A 16,608-nucleotide genomic window follows, 5' to 3' on the forward strand; every position below is an offset into this window, starting at 1 on the left:
TCATGGTTTCTGTGTACTTTAGGCAAGGTTCACTGTTTTTTTATAAGAATTCCTGTGTATAGTATACAGTACTATGGTGGGGGGGGTGGAATAAGTTAAATTGAGCCATTTAATACCAAGTTCTGATAAATATGGGGAGAAAATATAGTTTTCTCGTGATAAATGCTCCGGTTTCCTCCCACATGCCAAAGACTTGCAGGTTGATAGGTAGCAATTGCCCCTAGTATAGGTAGGTGGTAGGGAAATATAGGGACAGGTGGGGATGTGGTAGGAATATGGAATTAGTGTAGGATTAGTATAAATGGGTGGTTGATGGTCGGCACAGACTCGGTGGGCCGAAGGGCTTGTTTCAGTGCTGTATCTCTAAACTAAACTAAACTAAACATAAAACAGTAACACATTGAAACAATATTGTCTTCTACTATGAAATATTAAAAAAAACTTAGCTGTTTTCTTTATTTTCCTAGTTCTAGTCTGCAACTTGGAGAAGTGATTCATAAGATGCAGGACTGGTTGTTGACACTATTTAAGATGATAACCCACAAGGACACCAAACTCACACAGCAGGTAAGCCATGGGAAATATGTTCATTTAATGAGGGGCAGGAAGATATGCTGCAGAGTCACGTTAGGATTGAAGAGATTGGTTACAGTGCCGTGCTAGGGGTGAAGAGTCTGGTTATAGGAGAAGGGAGACTGCAGATTCTGACCAGGAGCGAGAAGGCTGGTTTCAGGGTCAAGTTTGCATGCATAGCATTTACAGCACAGTAACAGACCATTTGATGAAACAGGTCCATGCTGGTGTTTATGTGCCAAATGAGCTTCGTGCCACCCTTCTTTATATAACCCCATCAACATATCCATCTATTTCTTTCTCCCTTATGTGCTTATCTAGCTTCCCCTTAAATGCATCTCTGCTAGTCGCCTCAACTACTTGTGTTTGCGAGTTCAACATTCTAACGATTCTCGGGTTAGATATGTTTTTCCTGAATTCCTTCTTGGATTTATTAGTGACTGTTTTACATTTATGATCTAGTCTGGTCTCTCCCGCAAGTGGAAGCATCTGTACTCCAATGTTATCAAACCCTTTCATAATCTTAAATACCCCTGTCAGATCGAGAGAAAAAAATTCCAGCCAGTTCAATCTTTCCTGATAGGTACAACCTTTCAGTTCTGACGTCATTCTAGTAAATATTTTTTGCGCCTCTATATCCTTGTTCCAAATGGAGACCAAAACTGTTCACACTATTCTAAGTGTGGTCTAACCAAGGTTCTATACAAGTTTGACATTAGTTCTTTGCTTTTCAACTATATCCCTCTAGAAATGAACCCTGTGCTTTCTTTGCTATTTATATAGCCTCATTAACCTGCATTGCTATTTTCAGTGATTTGTGTATCTATATCTGTAGATCCCTGTGCTTCTGTACCCCATGTAGACACTTAGCACAGAACTTAAACTTGTAAGTGTGGGGGGTGGGGCGGTGGGGGGTGGGGCGGCGGGCGGGGTTCCAGCATGGGGTGGGGAATTAAATTTCAAAAAAATGCCAACATGTCAGAGACCTGACATGATTCCGCACACTTCTGCCTTTGACCGGTCATGTTTGGGGATGCGCAAGAAACTGCTGTGGGAATGTTTGGTCAGTCATTTGAATATGTAAGGAGGCAATTTATTCTGAATTTAACACCCAGTGTTCTGGCTTTAACAACCAGCACACGGGTTTCCTAAGCTGAATGAATCTCGCCAGGGCCAACAAGGCGATAGTGCAACAGAGATTGATTGCTCTGTGAAATTGACAGGCTGGAAAGCCTTTAAATTCTGAAACTGCACAGCAGCTTCCTTTTTGCTTACAGAATGTACTCCAACATTTTGAAAGTCATTTCGGCTGTCTTGGACTTTACTCACCTTGATCTACACCTTGCTGCTGTCAGCCTTCACTACAGCATGGACTAAGCTTCGACCTTTGATGAGGAACAGGAAGAGTAGCAGGTGCCTTCTCCTAAGCTACATGATGCTCCATAGGAGAGGGGATAGTCACAGATCCAGCTCAAAAGAGGCAATACTAAAATCCTTTGCCTCTGGCTCCTTCAAGGGACCTGCTCATAACATCTGCAAGATTTTACAATCTGCTGCACACAAATGCATCTCTCAGGTGACCGATGCCAGGGCTGTCACTTACTTCCACTTTGTTACTGATGGGGCCAGTCAGAACCAGAGGGTACTCTGATTTGCTGTAGTGGTTAGATTTCCGCAGGTACAGGGAGTCATAGACCTTGCAATCAAGGTGCCCTCAGATCAACCAGCAGTCTTTTGTCAATTGGAAGGGATTCCACTCCATCAATGTTCAGCCGCTATGAGATGACTGGAAGGTTTTCATGCATGTCTATGCAAGATATCCTGGAAGCTGCATTCTGCAGCAGTTACCTTTCCCATGAGTCTTCACATCTCTAAGCAGAGTGAGCGGGTGGCTCCTTGGAAACAAGGGCTACCCTCTAAGGATATGGCTGTTGATGTTGTATTATCTCTTTCTAGACTAATACAAATGAAGCTGAAGGGCAGGCATAAAGGTTTGAATGGTGGGCTTTAATGGGGACTTATTGCTTCAGTTTACACATGCTAAGTAACTGTGCAGGAGAATGGAATCACATGACATTGCATCACTTCTTGTGATGACCTATAGATTAGCATAAACATGTATTTAAACTATATTTAACATACTAACAAATTCACAATATTCCCCTTCCATTAAATGACAACCCCATACAATATAACATTAATATGTACATGAATAAGCAACCCTTATGAGATATAAGAAATTTGACAACTATAACACTATTTACATAAAACATTCAACTGTAGTAAGAACATTTGGAACACTCCTCTTCAAGGTATTGTCTACGCTTGGAACCATATTGGCTGTCGGCTGACCCGACCAGACCTTGTGACAATGACGTTGTTGTGTTGTCGAACTGTCCATCCTCTCCTCCTGAAGATTGTGTTTGGGAGGATTGTCTTCAATTGTTGGTATGTTGTTTGTTGTCTCTTCATCTTCAAGACATGTATAGGTATGCATAGGCGATGCTGGTTGTGCATGGCTAACAGAGAGTCCCCTGAGGGGAGATAGATTCCTTCATAGTATTGCACCATTTGATGCTGTAACCTTATACAATTCTTTGCACAGCTTGGACACCTCTGCTGGGATCCATGTCTGTTCTTGTAGGTGAAGGACCCTCACCTTCTGGCCTATGTATAGTGGCAGTAATTCTGCACCCACATGTATGTCATGTGCATCTTTCATCTTATCTTGTTCTCTGATGTAACCGGTCTGCGATCAAGGATGAATTGGTGACATGGTAACTTGGTAGTGTGGTTCTCACCAGTTGATCAAGCGTAATCTCAGCAGGTGACGAGAATCCGGAGTCTAATGACAGTTGCGCAAAGGTGCATTAACGCAACGTCAAACCGGCGATTTGACTGTCCTGACCATACATTCAGCCATCCCATTTGAACGAGGATATCTGAGTGTTGATGTAACGTAGTTGGACCATCGTTCACAACATTTCCTGAAACGGTTTTCCGGTGTATTGTGGGCCGTTGTCGGACACTACATGTGTCCTGGGCACCATAAAGATTAAAATAGCACGAACGGTGTTGGCCACTGCTGTACTTGATGTGTCTTGAAGCTTCTGCACAACAGCGAATTTGGAGTGATAGTCATTGCTGTCTTTATCCATGGTTTTTAAAAAATTCATTCAAGGGATGTGGGCACTGCTGGCAAGGCCAGCTTTTATTGCCCATCCCTAATTACCTTGAGAAGGTGGTGGTGAGCTGCTTCTTGAACCGCTGCAGTCCATGTGAGGTAGGTACACCCACAGTGCTGTTAGGAAGGGAGTTCCAGGATTTTGACCCAGTGACAGTGAATGAACGGCGATATAGTTTCAAGTCAGGATGGTGTGTGACTTGGAGGGGAACTTGCCAGGTGGTGGTGTTCCCATGCATTTGCTACCCCTTGTCCTTCTAGTTGGTAGAGGTCGCGGGTTTGGGAGGTGGTGTCTAAGGAGCCTTGGTGCATTGCTGCAGTGCATCTTGTAGATGGTACACACTACTGCCACTGTGCGTCGGTGGTGGAGGGAGTGAATGTTTGTGGATGGGGTGCCTATAAAGCAGATGTCCTAGATGGTGTCAAGCTTCTTGAATGTTGTTGGAGCTGCACCCATCCATGGTGATGTTGGTATGTCATGTGGTTGGAAAGGCTCTATTTGTTGACTAGCCTGGTGTTCCTGACATTCATCACAAGATCTCACCATCTGGTCAATGTCCTTGCTGATGCCTTGCTTTTCCAATCCATCCAGTTCCATCTTTAAATTTTCTTGAATGTGCATGCTGCATTTTCACGGCGGGCCAATTGACATAATTACATCTTCTTTAAGGTGTAGGACTGCGTCCCCATGGAAATTCCCAACTGTGCCAAATCGGTGTGGATACAGCCACTGGAGGTCTTGTACTGATCCAATGGGTGTGTACCTGTTTTGACTGTTGTGGGCTTCTGACTGGGTCAGCTCATGGGTGGTGACCATGTTAAGTTCGTTGCATGCTGGCAACCCTGCTATTGCTGGTCCTGACACATCTACGATGCAAAATATCTGAGTAGATCATGTTGACTCTTTGTACCTAGATTCCATGCCTAGGGAACCTAGTCCCATTATAGTCAAGCCATTGTATGCCATTAGCTTCACGCTTGTGGGTTAGACCACAGACTTCCATACCTTATGGTACGTGTCCTTGAGGCTGCAGAAAGGTAGCGTGTTGGCACTTGCACCAGTGTCAATCTTCACTCTCAATCAATGCTGTCCAGCCTTACTGGGGCAGACAATCTGGAGTGTTGCAAAAGCTTCAGTTTTGTTAACGGAATGAACTTGTTCTGTTAAGGTGATCATGTTAAATAGCTGTTCATCTGTAGTGTCTTCACCTCGATCTACCTCATCCATTTTGGTCGGTTGTTCCCGTAGTTGTGGATGGGTCTGTCCTTTTGGCGATGCCTGGAAGTGGCTTGCCTTCCTTTGCCTCTGGGTGTCATACTTCTGCAGTTTGAGTGCTGCCTGCTCTGGCTTCTCCCTGTGTCCCTGTTGCTGGACCTTCTGCTAAGTTTGGCCCAGTGCTCTCTAAACCCACATGCCTTGCACGTGTCTGCAAATCTGGGCATCTACTCGGTGGGTGAGAGAGCCCGCAGTTACTGCACACCTTGTTCTGCCTGGGTGCCTTGGATATTGCACCAGCAGGCGTTTCAGACCCTAGGGCTTGCAAACACTGTCTCCCTAATTGTTTTGTATCTGCGCCTGTCCTGCAATATACTCTCCATGCCACATTCCTTCGGTTTTTCTGGGAAGTCTTTCTGGAATACCTCAATAGGAGTGGAGTTAATCACTTATATTACTTATAAGGATGCCAGAAAAAGTGGTAAGCCTGAGGATTGGAACAATTTAGATCCCAGCAAAGGGTGACCAAGAAACTGATAAAGAAAGGGAAAAGAGAATATGAATGCAAGCTGGCGAGAAACATAAAGGTGGACTGTAGAAGCTTCTTTAGGTACATGAAAAGGAAAAGATTAGCTAGGACAAATGTGGGCCCATTACAAGTGGAGACAGGAGAATTTATAGTGGAGAACAGGGAAATGGCAGAGAAACTAAACAATTACTTAGTGTCTGTCTTCACGGAAGAAGTTACAGAAAACATCCCAGAAATGCTAGGCAACCAAGGGACTTGTGAAACTGAGGAACTGAAAGAAATTGGTATTAATAAAGGGTAGTACTTGAAGAATTAACTGGATTGAAGGTTGATAAATCCCCTGGACCAGATGAGCTATATCCCAGAGTGTTGAAGGAGATGGCTATAGAGATAGTGGTTATCTTTCAAAATTCTATAGATTCTGGAAAGGTTTTTGCAGATTGGAAAGCAGCAAATGTAACCCCACTATTTAAGAAGGGAGAGAGAGGGAGAATGGAGAACTACAGAGTGTTAGTTTGATGTCAGTAGTAGGGAAAATGTTAGAATCTATTATAAAGGATGTGATAACTGGACACTTAGAAAATAATGGTAAAATTGGGAAGTGTCAACATGGATTTATGAAAGGGAAATCATGCTTGACAAACCTGTTGGACTTTTTTTGAGGATGTTACTTGTAGCATAGATATAGGAGAACCAGTGGATGTGGTATATTTGGGTTTTCAAAAGGCTTTTGGTAAGGTCTCCCAGAGGAGGTTAGTAAACAGAATTAGAGCACATGGGATTGGGGGTAATATACTAGTATGGATTACGAATTGGTTAATAGACAGAAAGCAGAGAGTAGGAATAAACAAATCATTCTCAGGATGGTTGGCCGTTACTAACGGGGTACTGCAAGGATTTTTGATCTCTTCTAATATTATGCCTACCATGCTCACCTCCCTGATTAACACTGAGGCAAGTAATTACTTTACTGTTCCTGCTAATTCGCAGTCTGAGTTTATCGTATATATTCCTTAGAGGTCATATCCCTATCCTGATGTTTCTTTTATTATTTGTGTCTGTAGAATACTTTACTATTTCTTTTTATATTCCTTGATAACTCAATTTTGTAGTTTCTCTTTGCCTTCCAAATTGTTTTTGACTCGTTTCCTAACCTTTTCATATCCACTGTTGACATCTTCTCCTTTGATGTCCAGGTACTTACTGTATGTCTTTATCTTTAATTTCAATTTTACCCTTACTTCTTTCTAGCTAGTTCGTTCTTGCATTTTAGTGGGATATATTTCTGAGCTCCATTGATCAACATTTTAAATGCTTCCCACTGCTGCTCTATTTCCTTGTCAATAAAATTTTTCCAATTTATTTTCCCTAGTTCCACTTCCCTTAAAATCAGTATTATTCCAATTTATGACTTTGGTCTTTGCTTACGTATGTCCTCCTCAATCTTTATCTGAAACCATCTTAAACCCCGATGCTTATTTCTCTTATCTGCTCTGATTAATTTCCCATTACTAGATCCAGCAGTGCTCTCTCTAGTTGGTGCAGGGAAGGAGTGGCTTGCCAATTTTCTGGGTTGGAGGAGGCAGGCTGCAGCATCAGGCTGGTAGTGGGACGACTGAGTTGCAGAGTTGGACTGAAAGGACGGTGATTATACACTGTCCACCGCATGAAGAAAGATGCATTCATAGTTGTACGGTTAACATTGACCTGTCAGATGCCAGAAAGCGATTTGAAAAGCAAACAGGTGCCAGCTGGGTTGTGGGGATCTCGTCGAGTATGACTGACTCCCAGGGCAGAGGAGAGTGAAGGGTGGGTGTGGGTATTAGGGAAACAGGAAGGCTGACAAGAGTGGTGATGATGGGATGGAGATAGCGGAAAGGAAAGGACAAAGGGAAGCATTGCAGAGGAAGTATAGGGTGCGAGGGAGAAGGAACAGGAATGAGGGCATGGAGGAAGGGTGGTGAAGGTTCAGAGGAATGAAGGGGAGGGGGAAAAGCAGTTGGGGAAGAATGATGGAAATGGGATGAGAAGATAAGTGGGGGGGATGATGCAGGGGAAAATGGAGAAGGGGATCGAAGGGGGAAGGGAGGGAATACAGTAGTGAAAAGCAGAGGAAGAACAGAGATGTGCCTGGGGTCATGGGAAGGGAAAGTGACATAGTCAGGACATGAGAAGAGTTAGGGGTTGGAATAATGGACGGAAGAGCAGAGGGTGAGGGAACATGACGGTTTGAGGGGGTGGTGCTTGGCTAAGATGAGGGTTAATTACTTCTGCTATCCTCCACTCCATTTTGTCAAAATAGCACCATACCCTCGGGCCTTGTAGCCATCTGCTTTGTTCCCCTCTCTCAATCTGTAGCTGCCAAAATCCTCTTCCCCACCTTTCAGTTTCATCTCCCTGCCCTGCTCCTTGTCTCATCTCCCTGTTGTGACCTCCAATTCCACCCTATGTTCCTTCTTACCTTCATGCTCCCACTACTGCTGCCACCAATATCTTCCAGCCCTACTTCCAGTGTAAAGCAGCTGGCACAGGTGAGCAATATAAAAGGATAATGTCACAAGCAAGGAGTTGGAGAGGAGACCTGGGTAGGCAGGCAATCAAATCATCAGAAATCAAAGGTCTAGCTGGAGCTTATTGTGAGAGATCAGTGGGGTGAGCGAGCAGGTAAGATTGGGGCATATTTTGGCTGGGTCCCCCATGCTGCTAAATTCTAGGACACAACTCCCAGTGCTGTTAGACTTTAGAACCATTGTTTCTTACCACCTTTTGCAGTACTGGCAGAACTCAAGAATACTGTAATGTTAGGTTTGGCTCACAGGTGGGCTTTCCATTACCTGTGCAGAACAGGAAAGGTGTGTCACAGTATCTAAGTACTTTTCCACTGACCATCACCAAATCTTTATGGTTTCTTTCTTCGATCCTTCTTCTCCCCTAATATTTTATGTCACGTAACTCAAACTCCCAACCTTCTTTCTCTGTCTATCAAGCATCCATCTCCACACTCATATAATAAACTCCAACATGAGCAATCCTGACGGAAAGCAGTGCTGGACATCAACAGTTAAAAGCAGTGGTGGGATTAGGGGGTGTGGTCAGGGAAAGACAGAGAGAGTACTGCGAGAACAAATCAACAAAAAAACAAGTAGTGATGTGACACGACAGGAGATAGGTGATTGGTTGTTCAGAGAGCCCAGAGGTAAGGAACGCAGACCAGAAGGAGTTTGGGGATGGAGTGAGCACAAGCATCAGTTTGGTTAGCCTAATAAATGGAGGCATGGCAGGGCACCTCAGTCCCATGGAGTGCATATCCTATGCCATATGGGAACTCCAGGATGCTTCTCATATCCTGGGCGACCACATATGTAGGAGATGTCATCAGCTAGAAGAGCTCGAGCTCCAGGTTTCGAGCATTGAGCAGCAGTTGGCGGGACTATGCTGCATCTATGAGGCTGAGAGCTATGTGGATAGCACATGTCTGGATGTGGTCACCCTGCAGATTAAGGGTGTTCAGGCAGGGAAGGAATGGGTGACTGCCAGGCAGTCAAGCAGGACCAAGCAGGTAGTGCAGGAAGCCCCTTAGTGCATCTCACTGTCCAACCAATATTCAGTTTTGAATACTGGTGAGATTGATGGTTCATCTGGGGAGTGCAACCAAAGCCAAGTCCACAGCACCACAGGTAGCTCAACTGTACAGTGAAGCATGAGGAAGATTGGGAAAGCAATAGGTTAAGAGATTCTATAGTTAGGGGAACAAATAGATGTTTCTGTGGCTGCACATGTGAATCCAGGATGGTATGTTGCCTCCCTGGTGCCAGGGTCAAGGATGTAACTGAGCGGCTGCAGAGAAATCTGAGGGGTGAGGGTGAAGAGCCAGAGGTCATGGTCCATATCCGTGCCAATGACACAGATAGAAAGAGGGATGAGGTCCTGCCAGTAGAATTTAGGGATCTAGGCAAGTAACTAGCAAGCAGGACTTCAAAGGTAGTAATCGCCAAATTATTTCCTGTACCACATGCAAGTGAGTATAGAGCAGATGAATGTGTGGCTGGAGAGATGGCGCAGGAGGGAGAGCTTTAGATTCTTGAGACACTGGGACTGGTTCTGGGCGAACGTGGGACCTATACAGGCCAGATGGGTTTCACCTAAACAGATTAGGTTTACATTGCATGTATGTAAACACACGGAGAATAGTAAATGAGGTTTGAGAGCTGCAGGTGCAAATAGCCACACAGAAATATGATGTTATGGTGGTAACAGAGACTTGGCTCAAAAAGGGCAGGACTGGGTACTAAATATTCTGGGATACAAGGTCAGGAAAGAGGGAAGGAAAGAAAGGAGGAAGTGTGGCTGTAATGATGAAGGAGAATATTAAAGTGCTGGAGGGAGAATCTGTCCTGGAAGGGTCAAGGACTGAATCAATTTGACTAGAATGAAGAAACAACAGAAGTACTATAACACTACTGGGTGTATTCTATCAGCAATCAACAAGTGGGAAAGATATGGAAGAGCAAATTTGCAGGGAAGTTGCAGAGATAGGAGTTTTCAATTATCCTAATGTGGACTGGCATAGTAATAGTATAAAGGGCAGGGGGGAAGAGTTTCTGAAGTGTGTTCAGGGGAATTTTCTTGATCAGTTTATAGTAATTTTATGGCCCCCCAACGAGTGGGATGGTGGCAGGGAGTGGCTTAAAATTGAGTGGGAGGTGGGGGGGGGGACTGTTCCTGACGCCTTCCTGCCCCTACTGCAATTTTATGCAGGGTGGCGGCGGCGAGAAATGGCCCGCCCATCCCAGGCCTATTAACTGCCACTTAAGGGCCTCCTCCCACCACCACTGGTATTATACCCACAGCGGGTGGATGGCAAATGCCCCAAGAACATCACCAGGTAAAACCTGGCGGCTTTTTTGCAGGCTGGGGTGTGGGCCCTCCTGATCAGGCATTCTGTGCCCTGCAGAAGGTTGCTCCCGAAACCGCAACTGCTCCCATCACACAAACTTCCGTCACCCCCTCCCCCCACCCCACAACCAACCCCACTTGCCTTGCCAGGGCCCGGCCGATTGTCCCTAGCGAGGCTCTAAAAACTTACCTTTGTTCCAGGGCCATCCTTCCTCGATCTCCCAACGTCTGGGTGTGGTCCCAGCAATGGCAACCACTCCTGGTGGTTTTGCTGGGACTAAGAGCTGCTGTCCCACTGATTGGCTGGCAGCTCCATTAGGCGGGACTTCCTGCCTCAAGGAGATGGAAGTCCTGCCCAAGGCCATTTGAGAGCCTGGCGAGCAAAAAATCTCGGCATGGCTCCCCAAGCACGGCCAAGGAGGGCTCACCCCCGACTATTTGGCCAGTGGGCGGGGCCTCGCGCCCAGTGTTAAATTCCAGCTAGTATGTTTCCGGCCGAATAAGGAAGGAGGCATTGCTGGATCTGGTTCTGGGGAGTGAGGTGGGACAAGTGGATCAGGTGTATGTCAGCGAACATTTAAGGAACAGTTATTATTGTATCATAAGGTTTAGGTTAGCCATGGAAAAGGACAAGGAGTGATCTAGAGTAGAAATTGGCAGGGGACCAATTTCATCGGGGTGAGAATCAATCTGTCCTCGGTAAATTGGAATCATAGATTGTCAGGCAAAACTGTATCGAAACAATGAGTTGCCTTTAAAGAATAGTTATTTCAGGTACAGTCGAGATACATTCCCATGAGTGGGAAAGGTAGGGCAACCAAAGTCAGAGCTCCCTGGATGATGAGAGGGATAGAGAGTAAGTTGAAGCAGAAAAAGGGTGTTATGACAGATGTCAGGTTGATAATACAAGTGAGAACTATGCTGAATATAGAAAGTTCAGAGGGGAAGTGATCAATGAAATAAGAGAGGCAAAGAGAGAGCATGAGAAGAGACTGGCAACTAACATAAAAGGGAATTCAGAAATCTTCCAAAATAAATACGAAAAGGGTAGTATGGGGAGGGTTGGGCATGATTAGTGACCAAAAAAGGGGATCTATGCATGGAGGCAGACGGCATAGATGAGGTGCTAAATGAGTACTTTGCATCTGTCTTTACCAAGGAAGAAGACACTGTCAAAGTCATAGTAAAAAAGGAGGTGGTTGTGAAACTGGATGGGCTAAAAATTGACAAAGTGAGTTATTAGAAAGGCTAACTGTACTTTAAGTCAATAAGTTACCAGGATCGATGGGATGCATCCAAGGATGCTGAGGGAAGTAAGGGTGGCAAATGCAGAGGTACTGGCCATAATCTTCCAATTCTCCTTAGATACAGGGGTGGTGCCATAGGACTGGAGAATTGCAAATGTTACACCCTTGTTCAAAAAAGGGTGTAAGGATAAACCCAGCAACTACAGGCCAGTCAGTTTAACCTTGGTGGTGGGAAAGCTTTTAGAAACAATAATCTGGGACAAAATTAACAGTCACTTGGACAAGTGCGGATAAATTAGTGAAAGCCAGCACAGATTTGTTAAAGGCAAATCATATTTAACTAACTTGATTGAGTGTTTTGATGAGGTAACAGAACGGGTTGATGAGAGTAATGCGGTTGATTTGGTATATATGGACTTCCAAAAGGTGCTTGATAAAATGCTGCATAATAGACCTGCCAGCAAAGGTGAAGACCATGGCAAAAAAATTGACAGTGGCAGAATTGATACGAAGTTGGCTGAGTGACAGGAAATAGAGTAGTGGTGAATGGTTGTTTTTCGGACTGGATGACGGTGTACAGTGGTTTCCTCAGGGGTGGGTACAAGGACCACTGCTTTTCTTGATTTATAATAATTACCTAGAATTGGGTGTACAGGGCACAATTTCAAAATTTCCAAAATGACCCAAAATCTGGAAGTATTTTGAACTGTGAGGAGGATAGTGATAGATTTCAAGAGGACATAGGCTGATGGAATGGGCAGACGCAGGTAGATGAAATTTAATGCAGAGAGGTATGACATGATACATTTTGATTGGAAGAACGAGGAGAGGCAATATAAAAAAGGATACAATTGCAAAGGGGTGCAGAATCAGAGAGACCCAAAGCTTTATGTGCAAAAATCATTGAAGGTTGCAGAGCCGGTTGAGAACCTAATTAAAAAGGCATACGGGATCTTGGGCTTTATCAATAGAGGCATAGAATAGAAAAGCAAGGAAGTTATAATGAAACTTTATAAAACTCTGGTTCAGCCTCAACTGGAGGGCATCACACTTTAGGAAGGATATGAAGCCTTTGGAGAGGGGACAGTAAAGATTTACAAGAATGGCTCCAGGGATGAGGGACTTTAATTATGTGGATAGATTTGAGAATGCGAAGAAATTAGAAGAGAAGTCAAAAAAACAATTCGTAAGGCAAAGAGAAATTATGAAGTTAAGTTATCAAGGAACATAAAAAAAAGTAAATAGGCTGGGTTAGGAATAGGACCATGAAGGGATCGACAGACAGCCACAAGTAAAGGTAAATAGATTGCAGAAATATTAAATAATTATTTTGCTTCAGTATTTACCATGGAGATAGAACAGGTAGACATAACATTGAATGATGAGTAATTAGATAAGTGCATTTAAAATAAAAAAGGGATGTATTAAATAAACTAATCAAACTCAAAGAGGATAAAACCCCTGGTCTGGATGGATTGCATCTATGAATCTATGAACAAGATAGCAGAGGCAAATCATCAAATGAGGCCATATGGGTGGAGCTCAGAAATAAAAAAGGGGCAGCCACACAACTAGGAGCGTACTATAGACCCCCAAATAGTGAGAGGGAGGTAGAAGAACAAATATGTAGGCAAATTTATGAGTGCAAAAACTATAGTTCAAGAGAACTTTTTTAGCCAGCACGTAACAAGCCCAACGAGTGGGGGCGCAATTCTCAATTTAGTCTTCAGTAATGAAGTTGGGCAAGTGGAGGAAGTAACAGTGGGTGACCATTTTGGAGATAGTGACCATAATACAGTTAGTTTTAGCATAATCATGGAAAAGGACAAAGATAAAACAGGAGTAAGAGTTCTAAATTGGGGGAAGGCAAATTTTAAGAAGCTGAGAGGTGACCTGGCAATTGGGAAATTTGTTGATGACACAAACATTGGCCATGTAGTTGATAGTAAAGCAGATAGCTGTAGACTCCAGAAAGATAGCGATGGTTTGGTTGAGTGGGCGGAAAAGTGGCAAATGGAATTCAATCCAGATAAGTGTGAGGTAATACATCTGGGGAGGGCAAATGAAGTGAGGGAATACACAATAAATGGGAGGATATTGAGAGGGGTAGAAGTGAGAGACCTTGGAGTGCATGTCCACAGGTCCCTGAAGGTGGCAGGACAAGTAGACAGAGTTGTGAAGAAGGCATATGGATTGCTTTCCTTTATTGGCCGAGGTATAGAATTCAAAAGCAGGGATGTAATGCTGGAATAGTGTAAAACACTGGTTAGGCCTCAGTTGGAGTATTGTGTACAGTTCTGGTCACCACATTACAGAAGAGACATAATTGCTCTGGAGAGAGTACAGAGGAGTGTTACAAGAATGTTGCCAGGGCTTGAAAGTTGCAGCTATGAGGAAAGATTAGATAGGCGAGGGTTGTTTTCCTTAGAACAGAGGAGGCTGAGGGGTGACTTCATTGATGTGTACAAAATTATGAGGGGCCTAGATCGAGTAGACAGGAAGGACCTGTTTCCCCTAGCGGAGAGGTCAATTACCAGGGGGCACAGATTTAAGGTAATTGGTAGAAGGATTAGAGGGTACATGAGGAAGATTATTTCACCCAGAGGCTGGTGGGTGTCTGGAATTCACTGCCAGGAACAGTGGTGGAGGCAGAAACCCTCAATTCTTTTAAAAGGTATCTGGACATACACCTGAAATGCTGTAGCCAGAAAGGCTATGGACCAGGTGCTGGAAAGTGGGATTTGATTGGGAGGCTAGTTTTTTCAGCCGGTGCGGACACGACGGGCTGAATGGCCTCCTTCTGTGTCGTAATTTTTTTCTATGGTTCTAGGCATTACTACAAATATTTAATACTTTGTTAGAAAAAGGTGTAGTGACAGAGGACTGGTGGATATCTAACGTAATTCCTTTAGTTGTTTGGTAGTACTGAACTTGAGTATTGCTGAAAATAGAGATATTTGGTTGAAGCTTTTCATCTTGCACTCATCAGAACATTTTGCAAGAATGGCAATGTAAGGAGAAGCAACAACTTTATTCTGTATGAGAAGAAAGTGCTGATTGCTTGGCAAGTGGACTCTGATTGGTAGAGGCATTGCCATGGAGAATGCACCAGCTTATAGTGACTGACAGTTAACTGGCAAGCTTTGTTTGAAATTTAAACCAGGCAGCTTGACTCTGATTGGTCAAGTCATTGCCCCGAGGAATGAACCAGCGAATAGCTGTCACTTATTTTGTTTAGCTGAACCAGGCGCAATGTGTACATGTTTTTTCTGTCTACAAAGTACAGGGCCCTGTGTATCAATATATGTAGCTTCCAGTGCGCGCAAATATGCCACACTGCGAGCCTGACTGACAATCTTAAATTGGTTGTCAGTGTAATTCCTAGCACACTGAGGATTATTTAGCAAATGTTGTCCAATCGTGGAATCACATCTAATGTTGGACACTGTGTTTTGAGTTTTGCAAGCATGGGCTGGTTGGGAACGGCCTGTACCTTGCCCGTTATGAACAGCGGAAGGGACATGTTGTTTGATATGATCCGCCAGTCTTTGGGATGCATGGCCTATATCCCTAGCATCACACTAGCATTGAAATTCATATATCACATTACTCATTTGTGTGATAGGCAGAACGTCGGCTTGACGGCAGCAGCCTGTTAGTGGTGAACACCACATGTGTTGCTACTGCATAGTAGCAGCGTGAAACAGCTAGCTTCACCTGTTGCTCAAATTTTTGGGATACATTACCCTTCCAGGGTAATCTGAGGTAGACTGGACACTTTTCAGGGCTGAAAATGACAGCCTTAGGCCCATTCATAAGTTTGCACGATATAGAGTGAGAAATGATCTGATCAGGATAGCCATTGTCACGCAGGATGCCTTTGATTTGCCCTATTTCAATATCAAGCTTGCATAGTGAGCAAATGGCTCGGGCCCTATTTACAAGGTTGTCGATAAGGCACAGGGTGAATCAAAGGCATCCTGCGTGACAATGCACCTGTTTGGGGGGCACTCGTCTCCAATATGCAAAATGACCACCTGCCATGTAATTGTGGTTGGTCAGCCGTCCACGTGGGAATGGTGCCCATTTCCAGGCCTGCTGCCAGGACCGGCAGTGTAATCTTTAAATTCAGCCCATTATGTGCAAATATGTGCAAACATGTACACAATAAGTAAACTTGCAAAGTTCAAGGATAAACACCAATAGAGACTGGTTTGGCCAAATGGCCTTTTTCCATGCTATAATACCTATGGAATCCTATGACATGGAGTAACCTGCCAAAAATATGGACAGATGAATTCATAATAGCTTTTAACTGGGAAATGGCAAAATAATTGGAAATAAAAAATAATACAGGGAAAGGGCAAGAGAATGTGATTATATGGATAGCTCTTTCAGACAGAATGGACCAATTGGCCTGCTTTTGTGTTATAACATTTTGTGATTCTATCTTCCATGGAATAATACTTGGTAAGTCACCATAAACTAGAAGTCCTGATAATATATACATTTTCTGTAAACATAGCATATACTTTCTGCCATGCTGTTTCTGTTGTGCTTTTACTTTTCTTTGATTGGCTTAAAGTAAAATAGAAGTAAATCAAAACAACCTAGTCCAAGGTGCTGCTCCCCCTACCTAATTAGAAGTAACATATATTTCTTGTGAGCATACCCAGTGGCTGTTCGGAGGAGTGATAAGGACCTGATCCATTTGATCTTGGGTTCTCATTATAATGTGTCAGTGAGCTGCCATCATGAAATGTGCTCCCCAACAGGCGACTTACTGATCTGGAGCTGGGAAATCAGGCATAGCAGTCAAATGTTAAGGCCTGCAGCAGCATCTTAAAGTGGAGAGAGATACCAGTTGAGAACAACAACTACCTTACAGCAGCAGGTATCGCGTGTACAGAAAAATATAAATTTCATTTTGGCAGCTTTTGAGGTACAAAACTCACTAGCAACC

At 43.9% G+C, this 16,608-nt stretch overlaps 1 protein-coding gene across 9 annotated transcripts in view; it reads left to right on the forward strand.

Annotated features, from left to right (window-relative positions):
* The window catches only part of axdnd1 (axonemal dynein light chain domain containing 1), a 344,655-nt gene that overhangs the window by 201,733 nt on the left and 126,314 nt on the right, over positions 1-16,608 (forward strand). For all 9 annotated transcript variants that reach the window (XM_068037450.1, XM_068037454.1, XM_068037449.1 and 6 more), the window contains one exon: positions 468-567. In XM_068037450.1, the coding sequence (XP_067893551.1) occupies positions 468-567 (100 nt within the window). The remainder of the gene's footprint in view (positions 1-467; positions 568-16,608) is intronic.

This window comes from Heterodontus francisci, chromosome 8 (genome assembly GCF_036365525.1).
Source record: "Heterodontus francisci isolate sHetFra1 chromosome 8, sHetFra1.hap1, whole genome shotgun sequence".
Classification (NCBI taxonomy): Eukaryota; Metazoa; Chordata; class Chondrichthyes; order Heterodontiformes; family Heterodontidae; genus Heterodontus; species Heterodontus francisci.